The sequence below is a fragment of the Macaca nemestrina genome, unplaced genomic scaffold (genome assembly GCF_043159975.1).
Source record: "Macaca nemestrina isolate mMacNem1 unplaced genomic scaffold, mMacNem.hap1 Scaffold_173, whole genome shotgun sequence".
Lineage (NCBI taxonomy): Eukaryota > Metazoa > Chordata > Mammalia > Primates > Cercopithecidae > Macaca > Macaca nemestrina.
In genome coordinates, this window is record NW_027257656.1 from 21,436 (window position 1) to 35,863 (window position 14,428).

The window sequence follows — 14,428 nt, forward strand, 5'->3', positions numbered from 1 at the left end:
GCAGGCTCCACCTCCCGGGTTCACGCCATTCTCCCGCCTCAGCCTCCGAGTAGCTGGGACTACAGGCGCCCGCCACCACGCCCGGCTAGGTTTTTTTTTTTTTTTTGTATTTTTAGTAGAGACGGGGTTTCACCGTGTTAGCCAGGATGGTCTCGATCTCCTGACCTCGTGATCCACCCACCTCGGCCTCCCAAAGTGCTGGGATTACAGGCTTGAGCCACCGTGCCCGGCCAACTTGCTTGAATTTAAGGCGGAGCCACCCTTAGAAGAATGGGCTTAAAAGGAGGGTTAGGGAGCAGACACCAAGGAACACAGAGAAAGGTGCCAAGAGGAAGTAGTTACCTGAGAGGCTCTAAGACTGCCTCTGAGAGCCCACCAGTGACCCGACCATCGGGTGCTGGAGAAATGTGGTCACCCAGACACTTTGAAACACTTTCTGTGGTTTATAATAATAATAATTATTATTATTAATTTTTTTTTTTTTGAGACGTGGTCTCACTGTCTCCCAGGCTGGAGTGCAGTGGTGTAATCTTGTGTCCCTACCATCTCCGCCTCCCGGGTTCAAGTGATTCTCCTGCCTCAGTCTCCTGAGTAGCTAGGATCACAGGCGCCCACCACCATGTCCGGCTAATTTTGTATTTTAGTAGAGATGGGGTATTTTGTCTTTCACCATGTTGGCCAGGCTGGTCTCGAACTCCTGACCTCAGGTGATCCGTCTGCCTTGGCCTCCCAAAGTGTTGGGATTACAGGTGTGAGCCACTGCACCTGGCCCATCGCGGTTTATAATTAGAGATTATCTGCTAAATGATGTCCTGTCCTCTCCCTCACACTGTGAGGTGAGGTCTGTTTGAGTCACGTCTGTATTCCCCAAACCCGGGACGGTATTGGGCTCAAATCCGTTCAGAAATGATTGACTGAATGAATGAATAAATGAATGAATACGTTTGGAGTCTCCTCTTCCCACTCCGCCCTCCCTCGTTCCCTCGTTCCCTCCAGCCCCCCAGGGACTGCCCAGCCCGCCTCCCACCCCCGACCCGGGAACTCCAGGGACTAGAGCGGGAGGGGCGGGGAGGGTGGGAGGGGCGGGGAGGGTGGGAGGGGGCGGTGGAGGCGGAGAGGTGGGAGGGCAGGGCTAGGGAGGGCTGCTCAGGGAGCCGGAGCCGCGACCAGGAGGCTGGGAGAGCCCCGCCCGCGCCCCGGACGTCTGCGCCGCGCCCCGCGCCCACCAGAGGGCAGCACCACGACGCGCGCGGACAAGGCTGAGGCGGGAACGCCCTCACCCCCTAGCCCCGCCCGGAGCCGCCCGGGCCCCGCCCCGCCCACGAGTACACCCCCGGCGCCGGCGGGGAAACTGAGGCCCGGCGCCCCCGACCCCGCGGCCCGGCCCCACTCTGGCTCTGACGTCAGCTCCGTGCCCCAAATAACTTCCTCCCCGAGTCTCTTACGCCGCGGCGCCGCGCCCACAGCCAGGCGGCAACACCGAGACTGTCACCACGGCCCGGCCTTCCCGGAGCCGCTTCCGCCCCGCCTGGTGCCGGGAAGCACCCGTCCCACCCGAGGGACGGCAGCCGGAGCCAGTGTCGGCCACCTGGGCCGGGCTGACGCGCGCCTGGGGGACTTCTGGGGCCTGGTGTCCCGGGAGGAGGGTCGCTGGGGCCAACCCCGGACCCCGCCCCATGTCCCATCGCCTCCCCTGCCCTTGGCCCCACAAACACCCCTGTCCCTGACTTTCCCACCAGCGCTGCCTAGCCCCACTGTGTTCCGTCGGCGCTCAATAAAATACTGAATGAGGCCGGGCGCGGTGGCTCATCCCTGTAATCCCAGCACTTTGGAAGGCTGAGGACCGATCACGATGTCAGGAGATCGCGACCAGCCTGGCCAACATGGTGAAACCCCGTCTCTACTAAAATACAAAAAATTAGCCGGGCATGTTGGCGGGTGACTTTAGTCCCAGCTACTCTGGAAGCTGAGGCAGGAGAATGGCTTGAACCCGGGAGGCGGAGCTTGCAGTGAACCGAGATTGCGCTCCAGCCTGGGCCACAGAGCAAGACTCCGCCTCAAAAAATTAAAAAAATAAATAAAATAATAATAATGAATGAAGCTGGACGGACTTCGCGTGCACCGCGGTCAGCTTGGGGTGTGCTGGGTGTTCAGGGTCCAGGAACCAAGGCCAACGGCACCCCGCGCCGCGCTGACTTGAGGGGTCTGCCCGGGGGTCTCAGGGTTCAGGGCCAGGTCACAGAGGAGTCCGCTCTGGGCGCTTCCTTCCTGAGGAGAGGAGCTGGACAGGCCGGGCCATCGGGTTGGGCAGCATAGCCGGGCCTGTGCTCATCTCCAGCATAAAACTCCATTTCATGGAGCCTGCACCTCGCTCCTGCTTCAACACTTCTGCCACCGCCGACCCCAGCCCTGTGCCCCAGCCAGGCCTGAGGACATGAGGCGTCCCGCTGCGGTGCCGCTCCTGCTGCTGCTGTGTTTTGGTGAGTGACAAAGGTGCAGGGTCGGGGAGCTGCAGTCGCCCAACAGGCCCCGCTGCACTGCCTGAGGCTTCAGCTCAGCCCCCTACTCCCTGGGACAGGCCAGGGCTGTGGGACAGGCCATCCCTCCTGCCCCTGAGCAGGTGGGAAGGCTCTAGATGTGTCAACTGGGGAGCCCAAAGTGGGGAGGGCAGGGTGGGAGGTGTGCACACAGGCCGCAGAGGACCCCACTGCCATAACTGGGCAAGGCCTCCTCCCATGCCTCTCCGTGGGCTCTGGTGTGCCAGTTCTGGCCAGGCTCCCTGCTTCCTGCCACTTCATTCTCTCCAGCCTCTCCCCCCATTCTCTAGGTGAGGACAGAAGCCTCGTATGTGCAGGATGTGAACTCAGGCTCCAAGTGCCTGGACCATCATTCTTGGGGTGGGAGGGTGGCCGAGCCAGGGCTGCTGCCTGTGCCTGGAAGCCCCAGCAGGCTGGCTGCGGGCTCAATAGAGAGCTGGGGGCAGGGGGTGCAGGTGGCAGAGGGCCCTATCCCCTGCTGACAGAGGAACTGGCAATGCGCCACTGTGCCGTCTCCCAGTCCTGGGTCAGGGATAGCAGGTGCCAACCAGGGGGCCCCACCTGCCAGGTCCTCCCTGCAGGTCAGGACACTCTCTGTCAGGGAAACCCTCTCACATTCCTGGGCTAGCCTGGCCAGCCCGGCAGCCACCACACTTCCCTGTCCTCAAGTCACCTCCCGGGGCTGGGTCGGGTCATCCCAGGCTGCAGCTTAGCCAGGACTCCTGGCTTCCTAGTTCTCCTGGGCAGGAGGGCACCAGAGTGGCCCCTCTGGCCCGGCCTCCCCCACCCCATCCCCCCCAGCCTCCCAGCACAAGGATGATGGTGCCTTCTGAGCGAGCCATCTGCACAGAAGGTGGAAGGCAGTGACTGCCCCTGAGCGGGGTGAGGAACCAAGGTCATTGCCAAAACTCTTGGGCAATGAGTTTAGCAGTTGGTTCACCAACAGCTATGACCAGAGGCTGGACTCCTGGATGCGTCCTCACCCCCAGCCCCAGGGTGGCACCCCCACCAGGTCTTTGGCTGGCACCCACTAGAGTCCTAGGCTTCACCATCCCCACCAGCTACCAGCGAATCACAGGCCCAGGCCCCAAACAATGCTCCCGACATCCCCGGCACCCCTGTCTGTTGCTTCCAGCCCCCACAAGGCGCCCACCCTGGAGGGCTCAGCTCTCCACATCACCCATTTCCGATCAGCCCCCACAGCCACACTTGTGTCTCTCCACACATTTCCTGAGCTCAGGTCCCCCAGACGCAGCCTTTGCCTTCTTGGAGCTCCTGGGCTAAGATAAGACTTGATTCTGGCTCCAGGGTGTTGTAGGCAGAGCTCCCATCAGAAGGACAGAGAGCTAGAGAGAGAGTATGGGGCTTCCAAGATAGACAATGCAAGCAGCAAGGAAGGCTTCCTGGAGGAGGCAGCATTCAGTTGGGCCTTGATCTCTAGATCAAGACTAGGACTTGGCTGGGCGCCGTGGCTCACGCCTGTAATCCCAGCACTTTGGGAGGCCGAGGTCAGGAGATCGAGACCATGGTGAAACCCCGTCTCTACTAAAAAATACAAAAAATTAGCTGGGCGCGGTGGTGGGCACCTGTAGTCCCAGCTACTTGGGAGACTGAGGCAGGAGAATGGCATGAACCCGGGAGGCGGAGCTTTCAGTGAGCTGAGATTGTGCCACTGTACTCCAGCCTGGGTGACACAGTGAGACTTTGTCTCAAAAAAAAAAAAAAAAAAAAAAGAAGACTAGGATTTACAGAGACTAGGGGAAGGGCATCCAGATTGTGGGGTGAGGGGAGCAAGCACTCACAGGCCAGAAGACTCTGCCTAAATGAGAAGTACAGGGTTACTTCAGGAAGGAAGGATCTGCACGGGGAGGAGGCATCGCTGGAGGGGGCAGTGCTCAGGCCGGGAGCATAGAGACACAGCTTCTGCAGACTCCCAGAGGGTGAGAAGGCCTGACAGTATGCGCTCTTCTGCAAGCAGGATCCTCAGGCTTGGAAGGAGCAAGGGGTCGGGGTTGGGGGGGGGGGTCAGGGAATAACCCTCCTGGGGGTGTTTGCATTTTAAAAGGGCACCTAATTAGCACAAATTAATGAGCAGAGCATCCAGGGCAGACTCTCCATTTCCCGTTGCTCCTGACCCCGCATCTGCAGGGGACCCCTTTGCCTGCCCTGCACCTTCTCTACCTCCTCCTCCTGCCCATCCACAGCTGCCCCCTCGCAGCTTGCTGCCTTATTGTCCAGCACCCCCCAGGGGTGTCTCTGCCCACCAATGGTGTTGGGGAAGGTGCCCCCCAGACTGTGAGCCAGACAGGAAGGAAGAGGATGCCGTAAAAACCCTCGGGGTGCTTGAGCACTCCATGGCCACTTCCTGTCCCCACAGCCCCTTGACTTCAGGGAACTGGTTATCTTTTCCAGGCGGAGCGAAGACATGGTCCATAGCAGCCAGGCTGGGTCCCAGAAGGCACTGGAGGTTAAGGGGAAGCTGAGGGCCGAGATGTGGGGAGGTGCCTGTTCTAACCCCCCGCCCAGCTACGGGCAAATCTGCCCCCACAGAAGCAGACGCACGGAGTGCAGGGGTGGTGAGAGGACTCAAGGCCAGGCAGTTCCAGGCTTTGCTACCCCTGGGGCTGTACACTGTGGTCCTGACTGGGGTCTCCAAGCTGGGGTAGAGGCTCCAGTGTTTGGTTAAAGGCCCAGCAAGAGGTCCTTTGTGTCCTCGGTGTGGGAGGCAATGTCCCATCCTTGGTTCCCCTGAACGATCCCATACCTTACTTCTCTTCCTGGCCCCTCACCGTATCCGCCCCAAAGTCCCCCTTGCACAGTCCAGCAGGGGGTCCTGGGTCTCGCCTGCAGAGCCTGCTGCATGCCTGGGAGAGGGGTCAGCTCTTGGGACTCTGGAATCTTGATAAGGCTGATCTCTGGTGGCCAATGCAGACCACTGTACCTTCTCTACCCCCCTGAGGCCAGGGAGAAGCCTGTGGGGCTCAGGCCTCAGCCTCAGGACCAAAGTGAGACTTGGGGAAGAAGACCTGCCCATTCTGGAGCAGACTGTGAGAGAGCCTGGGCAGCTCAAATGCAGAGACAGTTCCCGGGCCTCTTCTGCTCCAAGCTGTTCCAGGAGAAAAGGCCAACCCCACAGTGTCAGGGCTGAAGGCTGGACCCTCCCCAGAAACTTCCAGACAAGGATGGGTGGGGAGTGTGGAGAGAGAGAACCCTTGCCAGGATGAGAAGGGGACATCTAGCCTGGGGATCCCTTCACTGGCACCTCCTGACCGGCTCCCCATGTGGCAAGGAGCATCCACCCTTGCAGATAAGCTCTGGCCCATGGGCCTGGGCCTGAGCATATGGCAGAGCCAGCCCTGGGGGGAAACTGCAGGCCCTTGGGCTCTCCTGTGAGGTCCCTCTGTGGACTGTCCTTCTGGAGTCCTCCGGAGCAGGGGAGGGTCAGTGGAGAGGGGCTGCATGGTTGGGGAGGGTAGGCCAGGCTGCACCTGGCCTGGCTGATCACCCTCTCCTCACTTCCAGGGTCTCAGGTGGCCAAGGCAGCAACAGGTAAGCACCCAAGGCCCTGGGGTGGGAGGGACAGGAGCCGGCTGGACTGAAACAGGGACACTCACACCGAGAGGGAATTTGGAACGCAAAGGGCACTGGAGAATTCCAGAGGAGGGGAAAGTGGGGGCTGCGTGGAACTGGAGCCCAGAAAGGAGAGGAGGAGGAAGGTCCACATGGGAGCAGGATGGCCAGCACAGAGCATTGAGGCGCAGCGCAGGACAAGGGTGGCGGGGTCTGAGGATCACCCTGAAAAGTGACCGGCCCCCTCTGGGTGGCTCCCTTGCAGAGGGCATGACACCCGTTCCATCCTTCCAGGTGCCTGTTTGGGTCAGGCCCTAGGACAAGACCCTTCCCGGGTTATCTCAGTGTCTCTGTGGCCCCCACGAGGCAGCTGTTAGGTTGCCCTTCCCCGCATGGAGAGCCAGACTCAGGGGGCAACTAGGGAGGGTCTGCCTGTATCCCAGGCTGCCCAGAAGCTCAGGCCTCGCACTTCCCCAAGGTCTTCGGGCAGGTCAGGGGCAGGAGGGCCGAGGACTGGAGTGTGAGGCTGAGGGCTGAGCCTCGGCCATGGAACCAGCCCCAGTGAGCGCCCCCACCCACACCCCATGCTCCCCCAGCCTGTGGGCACACCAGGATGCTGAACCGAATGGTGGGCGGGCAGGACGCGCAGGAGGGCGAGTGGCCCTGGCAAGTCAGCATCCAGCGCAACGGAAGCCACTTCTGCGGGGGCAGCCTCATCGCGGAGCGGTGGGTCCTGACGGCCGCGCACTGCTTCCCCAAGTGAGTCCGCCCGCCCCTGCCCCCGCCCGCAGCGCTGACAGCGCCCCGCGCGCGGCCGGTTCAGCACCGCGGACAGCGCCCGCCGCGCCAAGTCCTGCGGGTGACCTCCCTGGGGGCTCCTGGTCCAGCCCCGCCTCCTTTCCAGCCAGATGCTTCCCTTAGGTCCAACCCCAGGGCTAACTTCCAACTGCAACCGCTGCTCCCGCCCGCGGGAGGCGCCTCGCACGGCCTCCAACCCCCTCCATCCCCTCCACCCACTCCCTGTGGGTCCCTGCGGAAGCCGCCGGCAGGTTCTGCACACCGGCCTGTCCTGTCCTTTCCCCATCCCGCATACACCTCAGCTCCACGACACTCTTCCCAGGAGGAACTCTGCTCACAAAGCCCAAGGACCAGACAGAATGGCCCTTCCTCCCCTCACCCACATGAGCCACCCCAGAAAGCCCTGAGCAGAGGCCAGGCCACCCAGCCCTCTGCCGTGTATGAACCACCTGGCCCCACACCTTCTGTGTGTCTCAAGTTCCTCACCTCACACCTCACCACCACAGCTCTAATTATTTTAAACCCCACATCTTTTTCTTTTTTCTTTTTTCTTCTTCATCTTTAAAAGAGTATCATGACAAAAAACCCACATCTTAAATTCAGATACTCATGGCCAGGCACGGTGGCTCATGCCCATAATCCCAGCACTTTGGGAGGCCAAGGCGGGCAGATTAGTTGAACCCAGGAGTTCAAGACCAGCCTGGGCAACATAGCAAGACCCTATCTGTACTACTTAAAAAAAAAAAAAATACCCAGGTGCAGTGGTGCCTGTGGTCCCAAGTACTCAGGAAGCTGAGGTGGGAGGATGGCTTGAACCCAGGGGTTGGAGGCTGCAATGAGCGACAATTGTGTCACTGCTCTGCAGCCTGGGTGACAGAATGAGAACTCTGTCTCTAAGGGGAAAAAAAAAATCAGAAACTTGGGCTGAGAGAGGGCAGGTCACCTGCCAGAGGCCCACAGGTGGTGCTGGCCCTGCTGCACCTGGAGGGTAGTTCTCTCCCAGCCAGCCTTTCGGGTAGGCACTGTGGCTGTCCCCATAGCACAGATGCGAAAGCTGCGTCACAGAGAACTTGTTAGGTGACTTCCCCAAGGTCACACAGCGGCCAGGGGTGGAGGTGGAAATCTGAGGAGGGCGGTCTGGCTTCAATGTAAACATGCATCACTGCTACACCTGGCTGTCCTAGAGATGGCTCTCAAAGACAGCATGCAGAGAGAGGTGTGGGGCACGATGGTGGCCAGAGAAGGAGCCCCAGCCCCTCCTGGGCCTGTCCCCACATGAGGGGCAGCCTCACACGGCCTCTCTGCTTCTCCCGCCAGCACCTCTGAGATGTCCCTGTACCAGGTCCTGCTGGGGGCAAGGCAGCTAGTGCAGCCAGGGCCGCACGCTGTGTATGCCCGGGTGAGGCGGGTGGAGAGCAACCCCCTGTACGAGGGCATGGCCTCCAGTGCCGACGTGGCCCTCGTGGAGCTGGAGGAACCAGTGTCCTTCACCAATTACATCCTCCCCGTGCGCCTGCCCGACCCCTCGGTGATCTTTGAGACGGGCATGAACTGCTGGGTCACTGGCTGGGGCAGCTCCAGTGAACAAGGTAAGGAAACACGGCTAGGAAATAATGAGGGATGTGCCTCAAGAAGGCCCAGGGCGGCTTGGGGGCCACTCTGAACCCACAGTCTTCCTGTTGCTGTATTAATACACACACCCGGTCTCTGTTCACATAGGTGGGGCTGAGGGGAGCAGCAGCAGACCCAGAAGGAAGAGGGGGTGAAGGGAGACGGGGACAGAAAGGGCCCAGCCTGCTGCCTGGAAGGAGGGAGGATGTCTGCCCCACAGTGCCCTAGGCCAGAGATAGTCTAAACATGAGGAAAGGGCAGGCAGGAAGGAGTGGTGGTTCCCGAGGCCGTGGGTTCTTGATGAGGAAGTCTGTTGAGCCCCGGGCCGTTCTGACCCTCCCCAGACCGCCTGCCCAACCCGCGGATCCTGCAGAAACTCGCTGTGCCCATCATTGACACGCCCAAGTGCAACCTGCTCTACAGCAAAGACGCCGAATTTGGCTATCAACCTAAAACCATCAAGAATGACATGCTGTGCGCCGGCTTTGAGGAGGGCAAGAAGGACGCCTGAAAGGTGGGAGCAATGTGGTGTCCACGGGGACTCAGTCCCCGCCTCCGGGCCCAGGGCAGGGTGGGATCATGCCCTGCTCCATGGGCTGTGCATTCCACCAGCTGAGCAGCTTGCTTCGAAAAAGCAGATTCCGGGCTGGGCGCGGTGGCTCATGCCTGTAATCCCAGCACTTTGGGAGGCTGCAGCAGGCGGATCACGAGGTCAGGAGATCAAGACCATCCTGGCTAACACGGTGAAACCGTCTCTACTAAAAATACAAAAAATTAGCCAGGCGTGGTGGTGGGTGCCTGTACTCCCAGCTACTTGGGAGGCTGAGGCAGGAGAATGGCGTGAACCCGGGAGGCGGAGCTTGCAGTGAGCCGAGATCACGCCACTGCACTCCAGCCTGGGAGACACAGCGAGACTCCGTCTCAAAAAATAAATAAATAAATAAATAAATAAATAAATAAATAAATAAATAAATTTTATAAGCCTACAATTAAATACATTATATTTAAAAAAAAAAAGGTAGAGGCCGGCGCGGTGGCTCACGCCTGCAATCCTAGCACTTTGGGAAGCTGAGGCTGGTGGATCACCTGAGGTCAGGAGTTCAAGACCAATCTGGGCAACACGGTGAAACCCCGTCTCTACTAAAAAAATGCAAAAAAATTAGCTGGGCATGGTGGCGGGCGCCTGTAGTCCCAGCTACTCGGGAGGCTGAGGCAGGAGAATGGCGTGAACCGGGAGGCAGAGCCTGCAATGAGCCAAGATCATGCCACTGCACTCCAGCCTGGGCAACAGAGCAAGACTCCATCTCAACAAAAAACAAAAAACAAAAAACGAACATACTATAACTTAAAGAAACAAAACAAAACAAAACAAACAAAAAAAACCACCAGGCGTGGTGACTCATGCCTGTAATCCCAGCACTTTTGGAGGCCGAGGCGGTGGATCGCCTGGGGTCAGGAGTTCAAGACCAGCCTGAACAACACGGTGAAACCCTGTCTCTATTAAAAATACAAAAATTAGCCAGGCATGGTGGCGGGCCCCTGTAGTCCCAGCTACTTGGGAGGCTGAGGCAGGAGAATGATGTAAACCCAGGAGGCAGAACTTGCAGTGAGCTGAGATCCGGCCACTGCACTCCAACCTGGGCGACAGAGTGAGACTCTGTCTCAAAAAAAAAAAAAAAAAAAAAGAATGGACTTGAATATTAATAACTAAGGGCCGCTGGCCAGGTGCAGTGGCTCATGCCTGTAATCTCACTTTGAGAGGCCAATGCAGGCAGATTACATGAAGTTAGGAGTTTGAGACCAGCCTGGGAAATATGGTGAAACCCTGGCTCTACTAAAATTACAAAAATTAGCTAGGTGTAGTGGTGGGCACCTGTAATCCCAGGTACTCAGGAGGCTGAGGCAGGAGAATTGTTTCACCCTGGGAGACAGAGGATGGAGTGAGCCAAGATCACACCACTGCACTCCAGCCTGAGTGAGAGAGCAAGACTGTGTCTCCAAAATTAATAATAATAATAATAATTAAGGGCATTTTTAGAAGTTGGATTATCTTCAATATTTAGTCATTAATTTTCTCTTAAAAATTTGGGAAACATTTTGCCTATTCCTCAAAAAATTAAATGAAGAATTCCCATTTGATCCAGCAATTCCACTTCTGGGTATATTCACAAAAGAATTGAAAGCAGTGTCTAAAACAGATATCTGTACACCCAAGTTCAAGCATCATTATTCACAAAAGCCAAAAGGTGGAAACAGGCTGGGCACGGTGGCTCACGCCTATAATCCCAGCACTTTGGGAGGCTGAGGCGGGTGGATCACCTGAGGTCGGGAGTTCGAGACCAGCCTGGCCAATATGACGAAACTCTGTCTCTACTAAAAATACAAAAATTAGCTGGCCGTGGTGGCATGTGCCTGCAATCCCAGCTACTAGAGGGGCTGAGACAGGAGGAACGCTTGAACCTGGGAGGCAGAGGTTGCAGTGAGCCGAGATTGTGCCACTGCACTCCAGCCTGGGCAACAGAGTGAGATTCTGTCTCAAAAACAAACAAACAAACAAACAAAAAACCATAAAAATCTTTCTGGATTTTAACGTCCTCTTCATTTGTTGGGTGGTTGCTGTGAGGAAGGGGCCTGTTCTCAGCCTTGGGTCCGTGGGCTCCAGGCACAGGGACATGGAGGCGAGTCTGGGTTCCTGATTCTCTAATCGCCGGCGTGGCTGTGCCTTGTTCCTCAAGAGCCCAGCTTTCCCTGTCGTCCTCTTGACTTTTGTCACTTGCTTGAATTTTTTTTTTTTTTTGAGAGGAGTCTCGCTGTGTGGCCCAGGCTGGAGTGCAGTGGCCCGATCTCGGCTCACTGCAGGCTCCACCTCCCGGGTTCACGCCATTCTCCCGCCTCAGCCTCCGAGTAGCTGGGACTACAGGCGCCCGCCACCACGCCCGGCTAGGTTTTTTTTTTTTTTTTGTATTTTTAGTAGAGACGGGGTTTCACCGTGTTAGCCAGGATGGTCTCGATCTCCTGACCTCGTGATCCACCCACCTCGGCCTCCCAAAGTGCTGGGATTACAGGCTTGAGCCACCGTGCCCGGCCAACTTGCTTGAATTTAAGGCGGAGCCACCCTTAGAAGAATGGGCTTAAAAGGAGGGTTAGGGAGCAGACACCAAGGAACACAGAGAAAGGTGCCAAGAGGAAGTAGTTACCTGAGAGGCTCTAAGACTGCCTCTGAGAGCCCACCAGTGACCCGACCATCGGGTGCTGGAGAAATGTGGTCACCCAGACACTTTGAAACACTTTCTGTGGTTTATAATAATAATAATAATTATTATTAATTTTTTTTTTTTGAGACGTGGTCTCACTGTCTCCCAGGCTGGAGTGCAGTGGTGTAATCTTGTGTCCCTACCATCTCCGCCTCCCGGGTTCAAGTGATTCTCCTGCCTCAGTCTCCTGAGTAGCTAGGATCACAGGCGCCCACCACCATGTCCGGCTAATTTTGTATTTTAGTAGAGATGGGGTATTTTGTCTTTCACCATGTTGGCCAGGCTGGTCTCGAACTCCTGACCTCAGGTGATCCGTCTGCCTTGGCCTCCCAAAGTGTTGGGATTACAGGTGTGAGCCACTGCACCTGGCCCATCGCGGTTTATAATTAGAGATTATCTGCTAAATGATGTCCTGTCCTCTCCCTCACACTGTGAGGTGAGGTCTGTTTGAGTCACGTCTGTATTCCCCAAACCCGGGACGGTATTGGGCTCAAATCCGTTCAGAAATGATTGACTGAATGAATGAATAAATGAATGAATACGTTTGGAGTCTCCTCTTCCCACTCCGCCCTCCCTCGTTCCCTCGTTCCCTCCAGCCCCCCAGGGACTGCCCAGCCCGCCTCCCACCCCCGACCCGGGAACTCCAGGGACTAGAGCGGGAGGGGCGGGGAGGGTGGGAGGGGGCGGTGGAGGCGGAGAGGTGGGAGGGCAGGGCTAGGGAGGGCTGCTCAGGGAGCCGGAGCCGCGACCAGGAGGCTGGGAGAGCCCCGCCCGCGCCCCGGACGTCTGCGCCGCGCCCCGCGCCCACCAGAGGGCAGCACCACGACGCGCGCGGACAAGGCTGAGGCGGGAACGCCCTCACCCCCTAGCCCCGCCCGGAGCCGCCCGGGCCCCGCCCCGCCCACGAGTACACCCCCGGCGCCGGCGGGGAAACTGAGGCCCGGCGCCCCCGACCCCGCGGCCCGGCCCCACTCTGGCTCTGACGTCAGCTCCGTGCCCCAAATAACTTCCTCCCCGAGTCTCTTACGCCGCGGCGCCGCGCCCACAGCCAGGCGGCAACACCGAGACTGTCACCACGGCCCGGCCTTCCCGGAGCCGCTTCCGCCCCGCCTGGTGCCGGGAAGCACCCGTCCCACCCGAGGGACGGCAGCCGGAGCCAGTGTCGGCCACCTGGGCCGGGCTGACGCGCGCCTGGGGGACTTCTGGGGCCTGGTGTCCCGGGAGGAGGGTCGCTGGGGCCAACCCCGGACCCCGCCCCATGTCCCATCGCCTCCCCTGCCCTTGGCCCCACAAACACCCCTGTCCCTGACTTTCCCACCAGCGCTGCCTAGCCCCACTGTGTTCCGTCGGCGCTCAATAAAATACTGAATGAGGCCGGGCGCGGTGGCTCATCCCTGTAATCCCAGCACTTTGGAAGGCTGAGGACCGATCACGATGTCAGGAGATCGCGACCAGCCTGGCCAACATGGTGAAACCCCGTCTCTACTAAAATACAAAAAATTAGCCGGGCATGTTGGCGGGTGACTTTAGTCCCAGCTACTCTGGAAGCTGAGGCAGGAGAATGGCTTGAACCCGGGAGGCGGAGCTTGCAGTGAACCGAGATTGCGCTCCAGCCTGGGCGACAGAGCAAGACTCCGCCTCAAAAAATTAAAAAAATAAATAAAATAATAATAATGAATGAAGCTGGACGGACTTCGCGTGCACCGCGGTCAGCTTGGGGTGTGCTGGGTGTTCAGGGTCCAGGAACCAAGGCCAACGGCACCCCGCGCCGCGCTGACTTGAGGGGACTGCCCGGGGGTCTCAGGGTTCAGGGCCAGGTCACAGAGGAGTCGGCTCTGGGCGCTTCCTTCCTGAGGAGAGGAGCTGGACAGGCCGGGCCATCGGGTTGGGCAGCATAGCCGGGCCTGTGCTCATCTCCAGCATAAAACTCCATTTCATGGAGCCTGCACCTCGCTCCTGCTTCAACACTTCTGCCACCGCCGACCCCAGCCCTGTGCCCCAGCCAGGCCTGAGGACATGAGGCGTCCCGCTGCGGTGCCGCTCCTGCTGCTGCTGTGTTTTGGTGAGTGACAAAGGTGCAGGGTCGGGGAGCTGCAGTCGCCCAACAGGCCCCGCTGCACTGCCTGAGGCTTCAGCTCAGCCCCCTACTCCCTGGGACAGGCCAGGGCTGTGGGACAGGCCATCCCTCCTGCCCCTGAGCAGGTGGGAAGGCTCTAGATGTGTCAACTGGGGAGCCCAAAGTGGGGAGGGCAGGGTGGGAGGTGTGCACACAGGCCGCAGAGGACCCCACTGCCATAACTGGGCAAGGCCTCCTCCCATGCCTCTCCGTGGGCTCTGGTGTGCCAGTTCTGGCCAGGCTCCCTGCTTCCTGCCACTTCATTCTCTCCAGCCTCTCCCCCCATTCTCTAGGTGAGGACAGAAGCCTCGTATGTGCAGGATGTGAACTCAGGCTCCAAGTGCCTGGACCATCATTCTTGGGGTGGGAGGGTGGCCGAGCCAGGGCTGCTGCCTGTGCCTGGAAGCCCCAGCAGGCTGGCTGCGGGCTCAATAGAGAGCTGGGGGCAGGGGGTGCAGGTGGCAGAGGGCCCTATCCCCTGCTGACAGAGGAACTGGCAATGCGCCACTGTGCCGTCTCCCAGTCCTGGGTCAGGGATAGCA

The 14,428-nt window shown here is 58.9% G+C and overlaps 1 protein-coding gene across 1 annotated transcript; it reads left to right on the forward strand.

Moving 5' to 3' along the window:
• Positions 1–2,434: 2,434 nt before the first annotated feature.
• On the forward strand, positions 2,435–9,027 carry LOC139361321 (serine protease 27-like). The gene is made up of 5 exons (XM_071089939.1): positions 2,435–2,480; positions 6,060–6,086; positions 6,704–6,866; positions 8,223–8,494; positions 8,861–9,027. Exons 1-5 carry the CDS (start codon positions 2,435–2,437, stop codon positions 9,025–9,027), a joined length of 675 nt encoding a protein of 224 aa, XP_070946040.1.
• The last annotated feature ends 5,401 nt before the right edge of the window (positions 9,028–14,428 follow it).